Source organism: Aquarana catesbeiana, linkage group LG07, assembly GCF_042186555.1.
Source record: "Aquarana catesbeiana isolate 2022-GZ linkage group LG07, ASM4218655v1, whole genome shotgun sequence".
In the NCBI taxonomy this organism is placed as follows: Eukaryota; Metazoa; Chordata; class Amphibia; order Anura; family Ranidae; genus Aquarana; species Aquarana catesbeiana.
The window spans coordinates 201786897-201809039 of record NC_133330.1 but is presented as its reverse complement, the minus strand read 5'-3'; the positions used below and the strand labels follow the sequence as shown (position 1 = coordinate 201809039).

At 40.1% G+C, this 22143-nt stretch overlaps 1 protein-coding gene across 9 annotated transcripts in view; it reads left to right on the top strand.

Annotated features, from left to right (window-relative positions):
• The window catches only part of NTNG1 (netrin G1), a 527102-nt gene that overhangs the window by 394180 nt on the left and 110779 nt on the right, over window positions 1-22143 (top strand). For 5 of the 9 annotated variants that reach the window (XM_073592992.1, XM_073592993.1, XM_073592997.1 and 2 more), the window contains exons 4-7: window positions 4837-5009; window positions 9881-9901; window positions 13568-13606; window positions 14344-14409. In XM_073592992.1, the coding sequence (XP_073449093.1) occupies window positions 4837-5009; window positions 9881-9901; window positions 13568-13606; window positions 14344-14409 (299 nt within the window). The remainder of the gene's footprint in view (window positions 1-4836; window positions 5010-9880; window positions 9902-13567; window positions 13607-14343; window positions 14410-22143) is intronic. The other 4 variants (XM_073592994.1, XM_073593000.1, XM_073592999.1 and 1 more) reach the window with 2 other exon arrangements.

The following is a 22143-nucleotide window of genomic DNA, read 5'->3' as shown; positions in this document are numbered from 1 at the left end:
TTGTTGCTAATACATTTTAAAGCAGACATCATGTGATGTCTGCAATTGGGCAAAACTTATGTTTTCAAATATAAAGAGGTTAACAGGTTACGTCTATGATATGCTTCTGAGTTGTATTAATTTAAGACTTATTTGGATAAAGGGACATTTTTTAAGAGGTTGCATCCCTCAATCATTTTCTTGCTTCTGTACATCTTTGGTCACACATTATCAGTTGAGCTGAAAGCAAAACTTCACCCAAAAGGGTAAGTTTAATTTGTTTGCACCCTCCTCCCTCTACTGCCACATTTGGCACTTTGGGGGGGGGGGGCAGGCAACTGGTTTTGACAGGTCACAACTCCCACTTCCAGTTAGATGCGCCGCGACGATCTGGGCCAGAAGTTTGCCCCCCCCTTCCCTTGCAGCCTTCTGGGACCCATCACAGGTCCCAGAAGACTGCAGGACCATTCACAAAACAGAGCAGGGCTTGCACATGCTCAGTAGGAAACCAGCAATGAAGTCACAAGGCTGAAGCTCCTCTTTAATATAGCCAAGTCTCGGGCCTCTCCAGGCCTAAAGGTGACCTCCAGAGTTAGGGACAGCTGACATCCTTCTATGTAGAGTGAGTTATGAGGCATGCTGGGTGCAATGCAAGGTAGATTAATGGGTGCCAAACACTTCTTGAATGCAAAAAGATTTATTGTCTCTTAAACAGAACTGTGGGAGAGAGGGTTAGGGCCAGAACACCCTTCAGCAGTTGCAATGTTAATTGGCAAACTCCCAGATCTCTACAGGTAGACAGCCATGCAGGGAAAGGCATCCAGCAAGACACCACATCTGCACAAGTAGAATGGCTGTCTCCTAATGCAACAGCCTTGTAACAGTTTCTAACACAAGTCGTAAATTAACTCTTTACTTCCTCTACAACATCCTCTTGTAGATCTTCACTCAACTGAGCTCACAGTCTCTCTCACTAGACTTGCTGATCCACTGCTACTGGATCCCCTGAGCTCTTCCAATCTTCTCACACAGTATCTTTCTCAAGCATCACCCCCACGTCCCTGCTGGGTCCATAGCTAGGCACCCACAGGTACTCTTCAAGCGTCACCCTGGCTTGACACACAAAACTGCTCTGCAAGCGTCACCTCCACTGGCTGGGTCCCTGGCCTGTGGTGCCGGTATTCCATCATCTCCCTAAGATTCATAAACTTGATCGTCCCATCCAGGGACGACCAATTGTGGCTGGAATTGGCTCTTTATTTGAGCGTTTGGGAGAATGGGTAGACCGGCACCTACAGCCTTTGGTATACAGATTGCCCTGCTACATCAGAGATACGAGCACAGTCCTATCCCATATCACATCTGTTAAATGGATATCCACCTATGTGTGGGCCACACAAGACGTGAGGGCACTCTATTCGTCGATCCCCCACAGCGCTGGATTGCAGGCCATCCTCTTCAACGCTACAGCTCCTACTCTCAGGAGCTACAGGAGTTTATTCTGTTAAGTGTTGAGTTTTTATTAAAGCATAATTATTTTTTATTTGATGGTGCATATTATGTCCAGCGCTGCGGGGGCGTCGATGGGTGCTAGATTCTTACCGTCCATGGCGAACCTCTATATGGGTTGGTGGGAGGAAATAGTTTTGTTCTCTCCCAGCAACTCTTTTGCTAAGCAGATTGTTTGGTATGGTCGTTTCATTGATGACCTCGTGATGGTGTGGGATGGTGACATTATGGGATTGCATGAATTTTTGAAATTTCTGAATGATAATCAGTTAAATCTACATTTTTCAATTGAGCATGATGTTTTCAGTATCAACTTTTTAGACATCACCCTAAAGGGTGATCCAACCACAGGTGATGTTTCAACATGCACCTATAGGAAACCTTGCTCTGGTAACACTACGCTTTTTGCAAGCAGTTGTTATCCATCCCACACCATCAATGCCATCCCTTATGGGGAGTTTATTCAAGCAAAACGTAACTGTTCAACAAACTCAACCTTTGAACTAGAATGTAAGGTCATCCATCAGCGCTTATTGGACCGAGGTTATAACAAATCTGTTATACACCATGGACTAGAAAGGGTTTTGATGATGGACAGAGAGGAATTATTGTCAGATAAGCCTAAAACTGAGAGAAAGCATAAAAATAAAAATAAAAATAATAACAAACCTCATCAATATTACAACTCTAGGAATAGAAGAACGGGTAAACCTATCACATTTGTAACCACATTTTCCCAAGAATATAATCAAATAGTCAGAATAATAAAAAAGAATCTGCCAATATTACATACAGATAAAGATTTAAATGAAATGCTGCAAGCAGGTTGCCTTTTTTCTAGCCGACGTGCGCCCACATTGGGGACTGCACTATCACCTAGCCTATTTTCATCCAAACAATGCCAACCCACCTGGCTCTCCTATCCTGGCAGTTACCCTTGTAATATAAAAACCTGCAGGTACTGTAACTTGTGTGATCTGGGTAAAACATTTGTTGCCGCAGCTACAGGTGAAGAGTTTACTATACAGCAATACATCAACTGTGGCACAAACTATGTAATTTACCTGATCACCTGTATTTCATGCAGCCTCCAATATGTAGGCTGTACCAAACGTCCTTTGAGAGCCACTATAGGGGAACATTACTGTGACACAATTAACCCAAATGTTAAAAATATTTTGAATGCAACACGTCACTTTAGTGAATGTCACCAGGGTGATCTCTCCTCTTTCCGCTTTAGAGGAATAGAACGGTTATCTCACTCGCCCAGAGGAGGTGACAGGGGGAGAAGGCTACTGGGGAGAGAAGCATGGTGGATTTTTAGATTAAAAACTAGATCCCCTCAGGGGTTAAACCTGAGGTGGGATCTGGATTTGCACTTACATTAAACATGCCTCTCCCCAGAGCCTCCTCTCTCTTTCTCTCTTTTCCTCCTCTGGTGTCTTTTTCACATACCTGAATTATTATTTTTATTTTATTTTTTATTTTTTGTATCTAATGTTTTTTGTATCTCATGGTGTGTTTTAATCATGTATATGTGCATGAGTGTGTGCACACATGCACTTATTATCACTCTTATGCCCCGTACACACGGTCGGACTTTGTTCGGACATTCCGACAACAAAATCCTAGGATTTTTTCCGACGGATGTTGGCTCAAACTTGTCTTGCATACACACGGTCACACAAAGTTGTCGGAAAATCCGATCGTTCTAAACACGTTGACGTAAAACACGCACGTCGGGACTATAAATGGGGCAGTGGCCAATAGCTTTCATCTCTTTATTTATTCTGAGCATGCGTGGCACTTTGTCCGTCGGATTTGTGTACACACGATCGGAATTTCCGACAACGGATTTTGTTGTCGGAAAATTTTATATCCTGCTCTCAAACTTTGTGTGTCGGAAAATCCGATGGAAAATGTCCGATGGAGCCCACACACGGTCGGAATTTCCGACAACACGCTCCGTTCGGACATTTTCCATCGGAAAATCCGACCGTGTGTACGGGGCATAAGGTGTGTGACAAATAGTGGCATACATATGGATCACTCAATATGCAGTATAGCTGATTCCCCTTTTTTGGATAATTGCCTGTAGTCAATTAAGACAATTAATGGGTGGAGCCAGTGATCCTTGGAGCTACTATTTATCTTCAAAGTTTCATGTCTGTAATGTGGTTATGACTAAGGCCTTATAGGCTGAAACGCGTCAACTGTTCTTATTTGCGTTTGGTCACTGTGGCTTGTCAATAAATATTACACTTCTTAAGAGCAATCACCGGAGTGCGGATCATCTTTTCCTCATTTACCTACTCAGCCAGTGACTGTGGATCGAGCACCTGGCATCTCTGCTTTCTATGTGATGTATGGGTAGTAGCACTGACTTTTTTGTTTATAGTCAATGGCTTGATGCCTGCTGAAGTTTCCCAATTCTTCACCGTCCCCGGTTGGTGAGAACACTGCTCTGGTGCTTGCTTCAGCTACTCACAGTGGTCCCTGGTAACAAGGTGGATGGTCCCTTAGTGGCGACAGCTTCCCCTCTACCTCCGACCATGACATGTTCTCCGGCCCAACAGAACCATCACTTCTGGTTGAACTGCAAGCCACAGTCCAAACCATACGCTGCTATCTTGCTTCTGGATAGACCCCTCAGACAGCCTAGCAGTCAGATGCCCCGGGATAGGCCTCAGGTCTCTGGCCTAGCAGCCCTAGCAGTACAACACACGTCCACCCAGACAGCCATCCAGGTGGCACAGAAACCCCAATCACCTGACTCCACCCAAATAAATAGGTTCTCCCAGCAGGCCAAGGGACTCAAGAAAATCCCTGCCCATTGGCTGAGATACCCCATATACTCCTAATCTGTCCTTGCAATGCCCTTGTCTTATCTAATGCCACCAGGTACCCAGCCAAATAGCGACAGAATAGAGAAGTGCAGCAATTCGAGAATTAGGGCAAAGTCAGTTGACCTCCTAGCAATTGGCCAGGGCAACTATCACTTGGCAACTAAATTTAAGAGCAACCCTGCCTAAACATCAGGGTGCTACATCAAGAATACATGTGGATGTCAGAAGACTAAGGTTTGAAAATAGCAGAACATATTTTATATGTTCAGAGGAAAATAAATGAAGATATTGTCTAAAGGAACCAATTAAATTTCAACTGTTATATTTCTATCTTTTAATATCTCATTAGATGCTGTGGGCAAAAACTCATGTTTGCAATCCAAACATTCCTCTGTATAAGGCCCACAATATTGACACAATTGAATTTTATAATGAAAAACAGAGATGTTTGATTATACACAGAGATGCTCAAAAATGTTTTTTGTTTCTTTGTCTTTGCCAGATGTAAATGTAACCTTCATGCGAACAGCTGTACCTTCACAAATAATCGCCTGGCTTGTGACTGTGAGCACAACACAACTGGGCAGGACTGCGAACGTTGTAAGAAGAACTACCAGGGACAGGCATGGAGTCCAGGTTCATACCTAACCATTCCCAAAGGCACTGCCAATATATGTGAGTATTTGACAATGATGCATTAATTTTGAAAAGCACTCAAATTCACTAAGGTAACGCACTTTTATTGCAGTGAGCCACAATACACAGTAGTTCGTTGCTTTAGAAAAAATAGATTGCGTTCTATTTTTGACACATTGTGAGTGAATTGGCAGTCCATTATATTCAACTGGCTGCCTTGTAATCTTGTAATGCAATGCACAATAAAATGTGACATTATGTGAGTTAATGCAGTGCAAAACTGTAAATGAGTACTAAAGGATGAAACAAGTAAGAATTAATAATTCTAGGTAAAGATCACATTGCCTAGAAAAAAGTGGGAGCTTTGTAACCTAAGTTAAAGCATTTAACTATAGAAGATAAATTACTGGGGGAAGGGTAATGAAAATGTAGAAACAATGATTAAAGTTCACTTGTCTCCATAGTTCTACTTTTTAACATGCTTTGTACACCCAAAAAAAGTCACCAAAGTGCAGTGGGTGTAAATAGCATACCCTGTCCCTCTCGCCTGCTGCTACTCCTCTCAGCCACAACATCTAACAATTGGTCAACTGCAGTATAATACATGTTTGGCTTTTGGGTTTAAAAACACTTTTCATTTCAACAAAACATGAGGTTTTAAAGTTGCTACAATTAGTCGCTGCACTTTGTACATTCCCATTGTTCTATAGACTAGCTTACTGAATAATCTTTTTGGTCTGGTAGTGCAGTCAGACTAAAATTGCAGTTGAGTGTACCCCAACTGCAGCATGTATGACTTTTTCCTAATCCATTGATGCAAACAGGTCCTCTTAAAAATTATGGATAATTTTTTTTGTCCGTGCAATATGCCTGCACTGTAAAATGTAACATATATAATGCATACAGTGTAAAGACAGCCTGAATGAGGAATAAATAAAATGCTAGTTTTTACATTTAGGATGGAAGTGATGACAATTCCCTTTAAGATGGTCATATCATACTTCACAGCATTTCATTCAAGGTTTTTTTATTTTTTATCCTACTGTTTCACTCATGCACTGACATGAACAAATACGCCTGAATCCATTGTACTTAAAATTTCGATCTTAGGCAGTATCGGTGCTATAAACTAGCACTCCGCTCAAAAATAAAGTAAATACTAAAACGATTCTCCCCACGATTTAAATGAGGGATGGACTTTCTTTCGATGAGACCGCTGGTGTACTATTCATCAGCCATTCTGAATGTACACTTAGTAACTGGGACAAAAAAGAATCATATGTATGCACCACTCATCATCTTGATATGAGGAATAATCCCCTCTTTTTTTGAGATATGTGATGAAATGTGACGTATGAATATCTTTTGCTTTAAGGGGCTCCACTTAACACAAACTGGTTCAGTGGAGGGCTTTTTGGGTCCTTTTATCTCTTCCCACCATAGCTTCAGGGTTGTATTTTTTTGTTGGGTCTGAAGCCCTACTCTATGAAATCCATGGTTTCCATACACTGCACTGATGATGGCCAAAAAGCCTGAAACAGCTCTGTGCAGCTTGGAATAAATAGCTTTATAGTAATGGGTTGTATCTGGATGTACAGATGGCCAATGGGACAAAAATAATTGATTTGCATGGCTTCACCTACTATACTAAAATGAGAAATAATCCTGTTTGGTAATGTAATGGATGAGGCATATAAATACGTTCCAGTATAAGAAAGGTCTACTGTACTACTTTCTGGTGACTTATAAATGTTTTCAGTTTTAGCAAGGCCATTTAGAACTTACAGTATATGCCTCTATAAACAGTAATTAAGCATGAACATTGTTAAAACAATAATGCCACAACGCAGAAATAAGGGTTTGCTTAATAGTGTACCAAAGCACTTCAGGAGGGTAAAGGTTGACAAGGGTTGATTTTAAGGTATGCATTCACTGAGGTGTTCAGTCAATGAATGTTTGAATGCTCTCTACTATCATTCTGCTCAATTAATTTTTTTAGTATGAAGCTTAATCTGAAGGCATATGACAGAGGGAACAAGAGGAAAACTGATGCTGATATGAATTTAATCTAATAGAAGCAGGAAATGTGTGTAGCAGCTGACCTAGCCTGCCCGTAACCCATTAACCAAATGATTTATGTCTAGCAAGACTTGCCTTGAAAGCTCTGAAGTTAGAATTCAAGACTCAGAGGTCCACTGCAGTCAAAAACTGAGATATGTTTTTTTTAAAATACAGCAAGAAACAGCTTTGTTCCAGGTTATCCTGTACAACATTTGATTAAACAAATCCATTGGTATGTGCTGCTAATTACTGGCAGAAACAGAAGGGACATTAAGCATCTATTAAGGTGCATCAAAAGATGCTTTTATTTGCTTTAGAGGAATTAGAACCTTTGATATGTTCCTATTGCTGTCTGTGTTCCCACTGGGGATATTTGCCCTCTCTATTTGTCTAGGTTACCATTATCACCATAACTCAGGGTGAATACACATTTAACCATTGCACACACGTTAATGCTGTGTCATGAGTTAACGTGTTGCATTAAGGCAGCCATTTTGAATGTGCTATCAATGCACAGAAATAGACTAAAAAAAACAACATGCAGCATTTTGTCTGGGTAGTGTGAAACCATTAGCTGTGGTGCACTGCAATGCAAATGTATTGGAGCTGCTTTGCTATAGTAGGTTATGGTAGCACAACGTCACCACAACGTGCTAACACAGGTAGTGTTTGCCAACGTGCACTGTGGTAATGTACCTACTTCAAAGGTGTGTTTCAGCCTTAAAAATGAGATATAAAATTTTGACTCATTGGAAATTCTCGCAATAGGAATAGACTTTTCCCCTCATTTGTCTAGGGAAAAAAAGTTGAAGAAAAGCCCAAGTCTAACTTTTAAAAAAAATGTTGTCCCCCCCCCCCCCCCTTATACCTATACTGCATACCCTGTGTTAAAAAAATTTGTGTACTTACCTATCGGTAATCTGCTCTTGTCTCGTCATGTGACCCTGCAGCTCCAGCTGCTCTGTGTTAGTAAGCAGCTGCTTCAGGGGGGAGGAGGGATAAGGACTGGGCCATGGATGTGGTCACAGCTCTGGGAACTTCCATCTGTCAAGTGCTCCCTGAGCTGGAGCTGCAGAAACACGTGACTGGACCACAGCAGATTAAAAATAGATAAGTACACCCAAGCTTTTATTTTATAAACTTTAGGTAGAATAGTTAGGAGGAGGTGAGAGGGAACATTTTTGTGAATATTTAGACTTAGACCTTTCTTCCACTGTAAGGAAAGTCATCCCCATGTGGCACAGACAGCAACAAAAACTTTACAGGGGTTTTAACCATTCCATACTGTATCCAAATAAAAAAAAAAAAACTAAAAACTAATTTGGATTTAGATGTATTTTAGCCAATGATTAAAGAGATTCTCTAAGGCTGGATTCACATCTATGTGTTCCCCCCTGTTGAATTTTCCATTAAAATCAATGCAAAGCATCAAATGCATGTGGACACACTTTTTTAACCACTTTCTGCTGATGGCACGCATATATATGGCCTCTCGGTGGGTGGGCTTTAGCGCAGAGAGGCTGCATATATGCGACCCTATGTAAACACTTTTCTGTGCTGAGAGCACATGCCCAGCACAGTTACCGACGGGGATCAGAAAGCTCCCAATGCATACTTGCGATCAGGAGCTTTCCAATCATGTGACCACTGTGACAGCCAATCACAGCGGTCACATGACCCGAATGCCCACCTCCCGGCATTTGGAAGCTCTTAAAGAGGCAGGAGGTTCCGGGGTTTAGGGGTTAAGATGTTAAAGAGGCTCCTGCGCATAACTGCAGCAGCCTCCAAAAGCCCAAAGTTTTGGCCAAATCCTGAGCTAAGCTCTGGCAATTTATTTCTACAATCATAGGGAGGGAGGTGGGAGATAATGGCAAGTTTTTGTTCTTGTGACATAGGGGTTGACTTATTAAAGACAAATACACTGTTCACTCTGCAAGAACACTTTGCCCAGAGGTTAGTGAATGTGGTAAAGCTTAACTTTGCAAAGAAGACCCAATCAAGTGCAAGGAAAATAAAAATAAAAAAACAGCATTTTGGCTTACACATGATTGGATGATGAAAGTCAGCAGAGCATCACCTTGTTCACTGGGTAAAATTTCCTTGCAGAATGCAAAGTAAACAGCCTATTTGCCTTTAGTAGATTAACTCCATAGTTTCTTTAAAGCCCAACATTATTTGGACAGAGTGGTGAAGAGTTTGAACTTCTATCTAAGATTTAGTGTTGTCGGTAGCACCATTAAGGAAACCCCTCCTCACTTCCTGTTCCAGTGACAAAGGCGAGAGAGAAATCTCTCTATGGACAGTAAAAACTTGTTCTTTAGTAGATTTATTTTTATACTATCTGTACCTTTGTGTCCCAGGAACCCCAATACTCCTCGTTTTTTGGAACAGTGATACAAAAATAAATAGAAATCCTCCCAGTGGGGGTCACATATAGCAAAACAAACGTATAGAAGTTCTGACCCTTCCCCACTGAATCCACAACCAAAACAATTTGTCTGAAGCTGCGGTGTATAAAAAGAATGGAATGTTTTGCAAGAATCCAAAGCTTTAGATGCAGATTGTGGTGATGAAGTGAAAGCATGCTGCTTCTCCATGTCTCTGAATAGACAATGTCAGAGGGCAAATGTAATATATCATAGAATATTGCAGATTTGCATACAGCTCTCATCATTTTCTAAGCACCAATATGAGCATCAAACACGTCAAGCTTGCCTACTTTCATAGTATAATAGACACTGTATAATCAGCATACAGCTTTACACTGACAGATTTGATTTAAGCATTGAGCATATATGCATTAAAGGGAAACTATTTGTCAACATATCTTTTCTTGTTCTCTTTCACAGGTGTATCCAGCATGCCCAGCAGTGAGTACAATCTAACAGTTTGATGTACCATATTTCCTGTTCTCTCCAAACATCCATCAGAGACACACTACACAGCAAAGATAGGTGCAGTCTGCAGGGAAGATAGGATAATATTTGCTGCATTTCCATGTAAAATTGAATCAGAGAGAATAGAAGTTACGTCTTATGACAGGTCTGACAGAATGCGGATCAGCTTGCCTGTATCAGGTTTTATTTGCCTGATATATTCTTCACAGGCACCGAGCAGAAGAATGAGGCAGACAAACGTACAGACACAGAGACAGACAGATAATGAAATCAGTGCAGATAGATAGATGAAGTAAACACATGGAAACAATCTATTTCAAACAATCATATTACCTTCACTGTAACAGGGTTTTATTTAAATAGACAATTCTAAGGGATACATTTTTTCTGCCAGTCCTAATCAGTCACATTTAAACATATATACGTTGTGATGCACATTCTCTGCATACGGCCATATGTAGAGAGCTTTATATAACATTTTTTGGTGGATGTTTGGTGTTGGACTCCATACATTTTGCATGATATAGATGCTGCTTATTTTCTCCATTCCATTCAGTCCACCATGTTTCTTGTGTCTGCTCATAACAGAACAAAGATCTGGGTCCCAAAGATTAGATCATTATTCTAGGTTATAGCAATTCAGCCCTATCCATCTAACCTAGCAATAGTCAACAACCAAGGCTAAGTTCACTGACCTTTCCACACTGATTCTCTAAGTTTATCTACACCTTTGGTATTTCAGTATGAATGGATGCAATTGGAATGATTTACTATAGGAGTAGAGATTTGTCACTTAGAAAGTTAAAGGAACACCAAATAATTATCTTATTCCCCAAAAATAATCTATACACATCCAATAAATAATGGCCCTTTAACCTCTTTTTCATGAAATAATTTCTTACTGTTTTTTTTCACCTCCTTCCCAAACCTCTCTTTTCCCCACCCATATCTATTTGGTTGGAACAAGAAGTATATATTAGTATATACTGCATAGTATAGTGCTGCATTTTCTTTGGTGACATTTAATCTGAACGGTTTATTCTGGGCAAGAAAAAGATACTCTTTAAATTGGCGTAACTTTGAAAGTATGCTCATCCTTTATTTCCAAAATGCTTCATATAAATTTAAGCCGGCCATACATGGATCAAAATTCAGCTGGTTCAGCAGGGTTTGGGCAAATTTCGATCCATGTATGGGCAGGCTGGTTGTACAGAAGTCGATCTTTTGACTGGCCAACTGGCCATAGACAGACAGATGTCTCACCAAGAATAACACCTGCCTGCCCTTAGACACACTGATTCGTAACCTAGACCTGCTGCAGTCTGCTACACAGATGTTGACATAGACAAGTTAGAAAAAGCTCTGTCTCTGATGACGAGCTCTCCTTACAACCATATGCACTTATTGCTTTCTAGAGATGTCCTACAATGCTTCATCCTTGTCCAATTGTGACAAGTAATGGTCACACTGGGACATCTTTGGCAGAGCTTTGCCCTTATTTGACCACATCAAGGGTGCTTTTTTCTGGGGTAAGATCATATCTGAATTTGGGAAATTATTATTTAGTGATTTCTAAGAATCAGCGTTTAAAGCATATCCATATGAATCTAAAAAAAAAAAACAAAAAGGTATATTCCATATAATGTAATATAATCTTTTGTAGCATGCTAGTCCTGGTGATTCTGCTAGTATCGCACTTCCTGTTCTAGGATGAGAACTCTCTCCCACCATACTGTATCAGGACTAGTGATGAGCTGACTGCACCTGGATTCGGTTCAAGGGCCTATCGTCAAACAGTTAAAAAACATTTGAAGATTGAAAACCTTCACAGAACAACGTTGAAATCTATAGTGGAGAATTTTGCTAACTAATTTTGCCCATTTGTAAGGCTAATAGGAAAGGGATTGTCCAATAAAGGGCATAGGGAGCTGCATACTGCCAAGGGGAACATCTACCAATTAAAAAAATAATACAGGAAGCAGCACCTTTAAAAAAACTTAAATGGCAACATTACAAATGCACCCAACTCTTTGCATATTCCATGCAAAAAAATAAAAAATAAAATAATAAGGTATGCAGCCCCCCCCAAAAAAAAATAAAAAATCTACACCAGATCCTTATCTAAGCATACAGCCTGGCTGTCCAGAAAAAAGAATAGAGGCCCCTCTCCTGCACCATACCAGGCTACATGCCCTGGAAGCGTGTCTTGCTGGGGGGGATCCCTAATTATTGAAGTCAAGGGTCTCGTCCTCACATTTCTGGCCCGAGGATGTGAAGTCTGTGGGGGGAAACTTACTGGAATCTGATAGCCCCCTTTAAAATAAGAGGAACCCCAAACATCTGGTCTTCTCTTATGTTAATGAGTAAGTGGTACCCCTGGTTACTCATTCATCAAAAAGTAAAATAGTAAATAAACACACAAGTGGGATAGTTGTTACTAGGTTCTAGGACAATGGTGAATGCATGGCCACAATTGAGCAACAACATCAGCCAGCATACCCAGCCCCATTGTTTACATTTAGTTGAATGAGTCGAGCATGTGTCAATGGTTTCCAGGGCACCAACAGCCACTAGTATTTTAGTGAACACAGCCGAGCAGGAAGCTATCATTCATATGTGGTTGTGTTGATACTGATAATGATTCCCTGCACAGCCTGAGTTTCCCTGGGACAGGTGAGTGAACAGGTCATTTAGTTCACCCATTCGCCAAAGTGTGCAAAGCTAATCCCTAATCAGACCAACAAAAACAGGACAGGACTACTGGCAACTCCCCCTGTCCTCTCCTCCATAATATAGATGAGCGTGGTCCTGTAGTCTTAATATTATAACTGATTACAGTCCACCTCAAGCAGAGAGCACAAGAAGTTATTAGCTGGCATGATCGACAGGTTTTTTTTGCATTTATTAAACAGATATAACAGAACTCTTTTAATCGTATATTGAACAGACTGAAAGGTAGCAAGAAGATGAAGAGGTTCGTTGTTAGGGTTTACAGACACTTTATCATATGGTTTCATAAGGTTTCCTTACCCTTTGCCCCCACTCCCAAAGTAGGTGTAGTCCTCCCTCCCAAATTATTATACTTACCTAGATCCTGTTTTGAGGACTGCATCATTGTTTACATACATCTGCTGGCCAGCCCTGTATAAGTGTATGGAGCAGATCTATGCTGTGTGGACGCTGGATCAAGAAGCAGATGGAGGGATGTAAACAATGTTGTTGGTTTCAGAGCAAGATCTGTTTAAGTATAGCAATTTGGGGAGTGGGTGAGCTACTGTAGACATATCAAGGGGTGTGGGGGCAAAAGGCAAACCAGCAAAACCTTATGATATCACATAGACATTGAGAGAATAGCTAACATAACTAAATCCTGGCCTAAAGCAGTTTATTATATTTAGTTTATTTTTTTCATGCAGTGCATATTACATTTCTATACAGAAATCAGTTACATGGTAGAACCTTGTTTAAGATACAATGCATATTCCATCTAAGTAGTAGTTTGGGGAATGTGCAACAACTCTTCACTTTTGCACTTGTAAATAACATTATAATATTTTCAGATATAGATATGCAGCTAAATATGTACCTGCACTTATTATTTCATTGACTAAATTAGCACAACCTGTCTTTTTATGACAGCTGTACAAGACAAAAAACGGAAGCAAACCATCACTGCAGGTAACAATTTTATGATCTATCTATCTATCTATCTATCTATCTATCTATCTATCTATCTATCTATCTATCTATCTATCTATCTATCTATATATGTATACTTATATATGTGCATATACTATCTTCTAGGATATATATCTATATATGTATACTTATATATGTGCACATACTATCCTTGTATTTCATCTAATGTTCTTGCTCATTTTAGAAATTCGGTGAGATGGTCTACCTATAAAAAATGAGTTCATGTACCGTATTTGTATTTTCTCATCATCTGTGTAATTATCCACAAAGTTTGCAGATTTATTACCAATAGATAGTTAGAGCATGACATTCCCTGTGTATGATGTATTCATGCCTCTCCTTCATAATAATAGGACCTCTGTATAACCTGTGCTATAGAAGTAGAATTTTTGGAGCATTATGTGGATAGATTGGGTGATCTGTGTGGCATGTGCATGTTATATAAGAATTTAATATGAAAGCCAGATTAAATACATGTTAAATGTTTCCTTAAATGTAGCAAATTGTTGCATTCAAAAGGGTCTGAAATATATTATTCCTAAAATATTCAATCTGAAAAAGTTCTTTTACAAATATACAGTCATTTTGAGACTCTTCTCCCAATTGAATTCACATTACAGCTCGACATTCTCCTGATCCACTTATGTAAATGATCCCTTTGTGACTTTAGCACTAAATAATGACTCATAATTTCTCCCTGTCCCTGACACGCACAGCGCCTCCAAACTTTGATAGGATAAAGACGAATGCTTCTTTCCTAGACGTTGCAAACAGAAAGCAAGGTAGGATGTTATATAGGCTAATTCATGGCTAATACAATCCATGTGATTGTTTTTATACTGTATAGGCAATAAAAGAATGAGGAACAACACTAGAGTTGTAGATAGTCAATGAAGCAGAGTGTAGTTGAGGCCTCGATCAGACATTTGTCAATGTTTCATGAGTCTAGGTGAAACACTGAGGAATTTGAAAGGGAATGCATAGTCTTATCATTACTATTTGAGATACACGTAAAAGAGATCAGCTTGATGTAAACGTAAATGTGTGTTTTAGTATGTTTTTTTTTTTTTTTTACCTTTTTCTATGTATAGTTTGAGATCATATATGTGTATGAGAAAAACTGTGTTTGCTCATTCAATACACACTCTCCACTTCCTTCTTTGCAGTGCTACACCAAGGTGGTACTTTACTCCTCCTTACAGTGCACATGTGGGTGGGTGCAGCATGGTGCTGTGGCAGTAACACACACTCAGTCAAGATGCAGTTGAAAAAACTTGTATTGAAGTCAAAGTACAACAGTTCACAACAAGCCAGTAGAAGGAGTCCCAACCAGGAAACACTCACGGGTGACAGCAGTGGGAAATGCAGCTGGTCTCAGCCAAGCTGATAGCATAAGTCTTGATGGTCATAATGCGGCCTGGCCAGTCCTCACCTGGTCTTAAATAGACTCTGCTACACCTAAGATGGTCAGAAGAGTCACATAGGTGGCCAGCATCCAACTGGATCGCTGCCCCAATGACCCAGGAAACCAGAGAGGAATAATGTTGCTCTTGACTTCTTCACCCTCTACAATGCCGTTGTGACTGAGCAACACCTGCAGTAGAGAAAGTGGACTGCACCTGCCTGCACACATTTTTGGACTTGATTTAATAAAAAAAAAGGGCAAGAGCTAGAAAAAATGGCTATAAAGATAAATAGTAGTACCCAAAAAGGTATGTTGTCCCTTTAAATAAAATGCAAATCAGTGTGGAACGTAAGCAAATGAATAATCATAAAAATGTGCCCAAAATGTAAAATATAAAATTTAGCAATAAAATATTTTGTGCATGACCATAAAGAGTGTCCGAAAATTCCACATACAACAATGAAAAATATGAAATATTTCAACAATGACCACAATCAAAATGTGCAATAAATAAATAAATACATTAAAAAAAAATGTGTCCAAAATAAAAATGTGCAATAAAAAAATAAATAATTAAAATGGAAATCAAAGTTCGTAAGTGTACACAATTAATGTGAAATGTGTAAAATCAGATCCAAGTAGAAAAATCTGTGGTGAATGCACCTTCAACAATTAATAAAAATGTTCAGTAATTAGTAAAATTCGCAAAGATGACACGCTGGTATCCCGATGGGAGAATGGTGAAAACACAGCAGACAACACAGTGCTCCAAATCACTACTAGATAGTGTAACACACTCCTCACGGAATATTGAGATTCCACACAGAGATCAGTAAGTGCTCAAATCGACCTGTGGCAACCCAGACTCCCACATCAATGGCTACAGGGCATACCTGGAGTGTGGCTCACAAGGAGATATAAATAAAAGAAGAACAACTCCCATAGTGAGGTATCTGACAGTTAAAAAACATATTTTTTATTAAATATGCACTTACAGAGGTAGAAACAAAAAAAACTGCATAAAATTCTAGTCCTGCACTGCCAGACCTCAGCGGATGTAATGGCATCACGTGTCTGGCCCCCCACAACGCGTTTCTCCTACACAGGCATCCTCAGTTAAAAAAGATAATTGCTGATTCACATGAGGGCTAACATTTGCCTGCCATGTGAACATGATCTTTTAACTGATCTAAATAAGCATACACTCCTGTTAAATGCAGACATTGCTGTTCCTGTTTGCAGTATGCACTGTATGTTCACAAAAGATGTTTTTGTGCCTTATATGTAGATATGTGGTATCATTGTATCAAGGACCATTTTTTTTTTTTCTTTTAGTACGGTAGGGAAGGGGTTAGAACCCTGTCAGGTTTTTACTGCTAGGTACAGAAAAGTGTGGAATGGTGGGCCACTGGATCATGTCATTTTAGTGATTATTCTATAATAATAATATTATTACTACTCTTTGAGCCCTAGTGAAGGGATGCCCTTTGAACTCCTGACACGTGATATCTCTAACTGAAAGTGACTATTCATAATAAGATACTTCTGGACTTTACTTTTGGCATTTTCCTTACTGTGCATGAGGATTTTGATGCTGTCTGTGTTCTTGATGGGAAGATCCACTCTTTCTGTTTGTCCTGGTGACCACTGTCACTGGGACTGAGAAAGAAAAATAAATCTAAGCTTTGAATAGGAATACTTGCCCAGATGACAGATGCCTAAGACAGGATTTCCTTTACTCTTCTCACCTTCTGTTGTGCCTAGACATAGAAAGTAAAGGGAATTCTTTCCAATGGGACACATACAGCATAGAAACTTAGGTTTTGACCATTCTTAACTCTACTTAAGCCCTGGTTCACACTGGAGCGTTTTGACATGCGATTTGCCATGTCAAATTGGCGACAATTGCCTTCAGTGACACCGTCCTAATCAGTGCGATACTGCATCTGCGGCGCTGCACCGATTTCAAAAAGTATTTTCTGTACTACTTTTTGTGATTTCGGGTTGCGATTTACATTGACATCTGTGCAGAAACCTGCACAGATGTCTCTGAAATCGCGGCCGAAATCAGGACTGACATGCGGGAGTGAAATTGTGCGAGTTCAGTTGAACTTGCGCGGCTTCATTACCGCAGCTCAGGGTGAACCTGGGCTAAAACTAAAAAAATGCATGTGGATTGTGGTGTCCTCTGCCATGCATACACTATGCTTTTATTTTTAATTTTCGTCATTTTTGAATAGGCCAGAAATATTCAGTCTTGGTTCTGTGCACCTCTATGAACATGAGCTAATAGTAAATATTGTGGGAACACGTGATTTTTTTTGGCCTGGTTGTGGGCCCATTGATGTAACAGCAAATAGTAAATCAAGTCCTACTCTGAAAATTAGGCACTCCCTGTTTGGGTGCTATCTCAGCAGTTATTATGCAGGGAGGTTCAATGAAACACATAGTTCTGCTGGATGGCCTTACCTTTCCTTTATTTAACACACTAAAAATTATGCAAAATAAAGCATGTATAAATGTGAAGTCACAAAGAAAATCACTTTAAAGTAAAATTCCTGCTAAGCCTAAATAGGCTTAATCCCCCCCCACTCCCCAACACCTATACTAGTTAACCTGTGTAAAAAAGATGCATATACTTACCTATTTTTCAGCCCACTCTGGTTTGATCATGTTATCCCACCATGTGTCAACCAATGGTAGCTGCAGGGGAGATGACAGATTGCCATCAATGGCTGCACCATGGGAGCCTATGGTTGAGGTCACCGCTCCAGGTTGTCATAGCCGTTGTCAGATGTTCTCTCCATTCCCCTGCAGCCATCATTGGCTGACACGGGATCATGTCAGGGAACCAGAGCAGGCTGAAAATAGGTAAGTATATACATCTTCAGTTAGTTAGTATAGGTGTTAGGAGGGGAGGGGTCATTTTTAAGCTTAGTTAGCTAATGTAAACAAGGAATGACAATTCAACATATGTGCTCATTGCAAATGCACTATATTTTCCCCTCAAAAATAAATTTTTTACATGATTAAAATAAACAGGTTTCCTTTCCAATGAAGAGAGAGTGGGGGCAGGACCGAAGCATGCTCTGGAGCAGCAGCTCAGGAGCAAGCTTGTTTGGGTGGCACCATAGCAAGCTGCTTGCTATGGGAGCACTAGGCAGGAGGGAGGGACCTGGAGCACCAGCAAGGGACCTGGGAAGAAGAGGATTGGGGCTGCTCTGTGCAAAACCACTGCACAGAGCAGGTAAGTATAACATGTTTGTTATTTAAAAAAAAATAAAAGCTGAACCCTCAATATCACTTTACTCTTTCGAAAAATCAACCTGTTTATCTAATTTAGCATTTCATTTTAAATATCCAACAATATAATTGCGCAAAACTGATTATAGGTCTATGACACAGATTTTCCACTTTAAACACAAGAAGCTTCTACTCCTCTAATGGTACCCAAGCACGCATTGTGCATTTAGACATGATTTGGAATTGTGGGCAGAATCGCATCAATTCTGCATGCAATTCCAAATCACCAAGTGTGAAAGGGGCCTTTGAGTTGCAGGTAATCTAAATCCGTGCAGGTTGTATACACAACCCAATTCCAAGAAAGTTGTGACGCTGTGTAAAATCTATATAAAAACAAAATGCAATGGTTTGTAAATCTCATGAACCCATATTTTATTTACAATAGAACATAGAAAACATCAAATGTTTAAACTAAGAAAATGTACCATTTTAACCACTTCAATACAGTGCACTTACACCCCCTTCCTGACCAGACCAATTGTCAGCTTTCAGCACTCTCACACTTTGAATGACAATTACTCAGTCATGCAACACTGTACCCATATGAAATTTGCGTCCTTTTTTCACACAAATAGAGCTGTCTTTTGGTGGTATTTAATCACTAGTGGGTTTTTTATTTTTTGTGTATAAATAAAAAAGACCGTAAATTTTGTGAAAAAAATGCCTTTTTCTTTGTTTCTGTCATAAAATTTTGCAAATTAGTAATTTTTCTTTATAAATTTTGGCCAAAATTTATACTGCTACATATCTTTGGTAAAAATAACCCAAATTAGTGTAAATTATTTGGTCTTTGTGAAAGTTATAGAGTCTACAAACTATGGTGCCAATCACTGAAAATTGATCACATCTGATCACACCTGATGTACTGATGGTCTATCTCATTTCTTGGGACACTAACAAGTCAGAAAAGTACAAATACCCCCTAAATTACCCCTTTTTAGAAAGTAGACATTAAGGTATTAAGTAAGTAGCATGGTGAATTTTTTTAAGTTGTAATTTTTTCCCACAATTCTTTGCAAAATGAATATTTTTTTTTTTTTTTTTTTTACAAAATTGTCATATTAACAGGTTATTTCTCTCTCAGAGCATATGCATACAACAAATTACACCCCAAAATACATTCTGCTACTCTCCCCGAGTATGGCGATACCACATGTGTGAGACTTTTACACAGCCTGGCCACATACAAAGGCCGAACATTGAAGTAGCATCTTCATGCGTTCTACGAGCCTAAATGACACATCTCATTTCTCAACCACTATTTACACTTTTGAAGGCCCTGGAGCACCAGGACAATAAAATTGCCCCCAAAGTGACCCCATTTTGGAAAGCAAACACCCCAATGTATAATCTATGAGGCATGATGAGTCTTTTGAACGGCTCATTTTTTTCCAGAAGTTTTGGAAAATGTGGAAAAAAATGAAAACGCATTTTTTTTTACACAAAGTTGTCCATTTATCAGATATATCCAACACATAGCATGTACATAGCAAAGATGACACCCCAAAATACATTCTGCTACTCCTCCTGAGTATGGAGATACCACATGTGTGAGACTTTTACACAGCCTGGCCACATACAAAGGCCCAACATTGAATTAGCATCTCCATGCGTTCTACGAGCATAAATGACACATCTCATTTCTCAACCACCTATTACACTTTTGAAGGCCCTGGAGCGTCAGGACAATGGAATTACCCCCAAAATGACCCCATTTTGGAAAGCAAACACCCCAAGGTATAATCTATGAGGCATAATGAGTCTTTTGAACGGTTTATTTTTTTCCAGAAGTTTTTGGAAAATGTGGGGAAAAAAATGAAAACGCATTTTTTTTATACAAAGTTGTTCATTTATCAGATATTTCCAACACATAGCATGTACATAGCAAACATGACACCCCAAAATACATTCTGCTACTCCTCCTGAGTATGGCGATACCACATGTGTGAGACTTTTACACAGCCTGGCCACATACAGAGGCCCAACATCCAAGTAGCACCATCAGGCGTTCTAGGAGCATAAATGACATATATAATTTCCTGGCAACCTATCATTTTTGAAAACCCTTCATATTTCTAACACATAGCATGCACATACCAAGAATTAGAATCCAAAATAAATTCTATTGCAGAAAGGGTAAAAAAAAGCATTACCTGTGCTTTTAGTAGTATCCACAGAGTAGAGCACTGGTCCAGGCAGCAGGCAGGGATGTGCTTAGCGACAGCAATAGTAACTATCCAGGCAGCAGGCAGGAATATTGTATATAGTCAGCACAGCACAGTCCATAGAAATTGTCCAGGCAGAGACAGCCAGCACAGCCATAATATTGGTCCTGGTACACTGTTACCTGCAGACACTCATTATTGTACCGCTCTCCAGCCCTTCATAAACATACTGCCTCTTGATACAGCTAATTATTTGCATAGTCAAGGTAGCGGTGTGGTCCATTCATGCGACAGGCATGGGCCTGGTGGCAGTAAGTCAGCAGCAGGCTGAGAGCCACAATCAGGTAAGACCTGTGCACAGGGGCACAGGGGTAGAGGCTTCGACCCACCCAAATCTCTATGAAGCCTCCGGACTCCAGACCCTAATCCGGAAATTCCGAAACCCAGAGAAAAAAAAAATAGTTTTCTCCATCCGGAAAAACAATTCTGGAGCCCCTCACATATGTGAGACCCCTGTGTACTACAGTAGCAGGGCAACAGATCAGTCCAAGCGGTAGGCAAAAGTATAGTCCATAAAACAGGCCAGGGTCAGTTCACGTGCAAGCAGTCCAAGCGGTAGGCAGTAGCGTAGTTAATAAAACAGGCCAGGGTCAGTTCACGTGGAAGAAGTCCAAACGGTAGGCAGAGGCATAGTCACAAAACAGGCCAGGGTCAGTTCACGTGGAAGCAGTCCAAACAGTAGGCAGAGGCATAGTCAAAAAACAGGCCAGGGTCAGTTCACGTGGAAAGCAGTGGCATGGTTATTTGGGAAAGAATGGAAAATGGTCAGCACATATGATGAAAATGGGGAAATAGTTAAAAATATGGGCTAATATTTTAGGGATGTATGATAAAGTTGGAAGCATTCACCAATGCAAAGGCCAGGTTGGGAGGGACACTGGGGACAATGGTAGCTGGTATCTTTTCTAAATTCCTTTTTTGGTGCACATGTGACATTTTTTTTGCCGTCTTCGGCCTGCTTCAGATGGTGGAATGCTGAAGGGGAAGTGGCGCTCATGAAGTCGGCAAACAGTCTCAGAGCGAAGGTCTTCTGGGGGGGGTCTTTGGTGATAGATGAGGGACGTGACAACTTCTTCTATGAATTTTAGGACGGGGGCGGGGCTTTCAATGGATTTTGTGTAGACTACGTAGGAATTGTAAATGGCCAAATGGATGAGATAAATTGCTACCTTCTTATACCAGAATCGGACCTCCTTATTGACAAATAGGGCTGAATCATTTGATCATTATAATCTATCCCCCCCATGTAGAGATTATAATCTTGGACACATGTTGGCTTTTCAATGGGACCTCGTCTTCTTTGTACGTCAATTGTAGTGTAGTCATGGATGGTGGACATCATGTGCACGTCCCTCTTATCCTTCCACCTCAAGGCCAGCACTTCGTTGCATCTCAATAATGCTCTTTCCCCCCTTCGCAGCTTTTTGTTCGCTAAAGATTGTGGGAAGCCCTTTCTATTTTTTCTGGAGGTTCCACAGGCCAGGGTTTTTGAAATGTATAAGTGTTTGAAAAGGGGCAGGCTCGTGTAAAAGTTGTCAACGTATATGTGATATCCTTTGTTCAGAAGTGGGTATGCCAGGTCC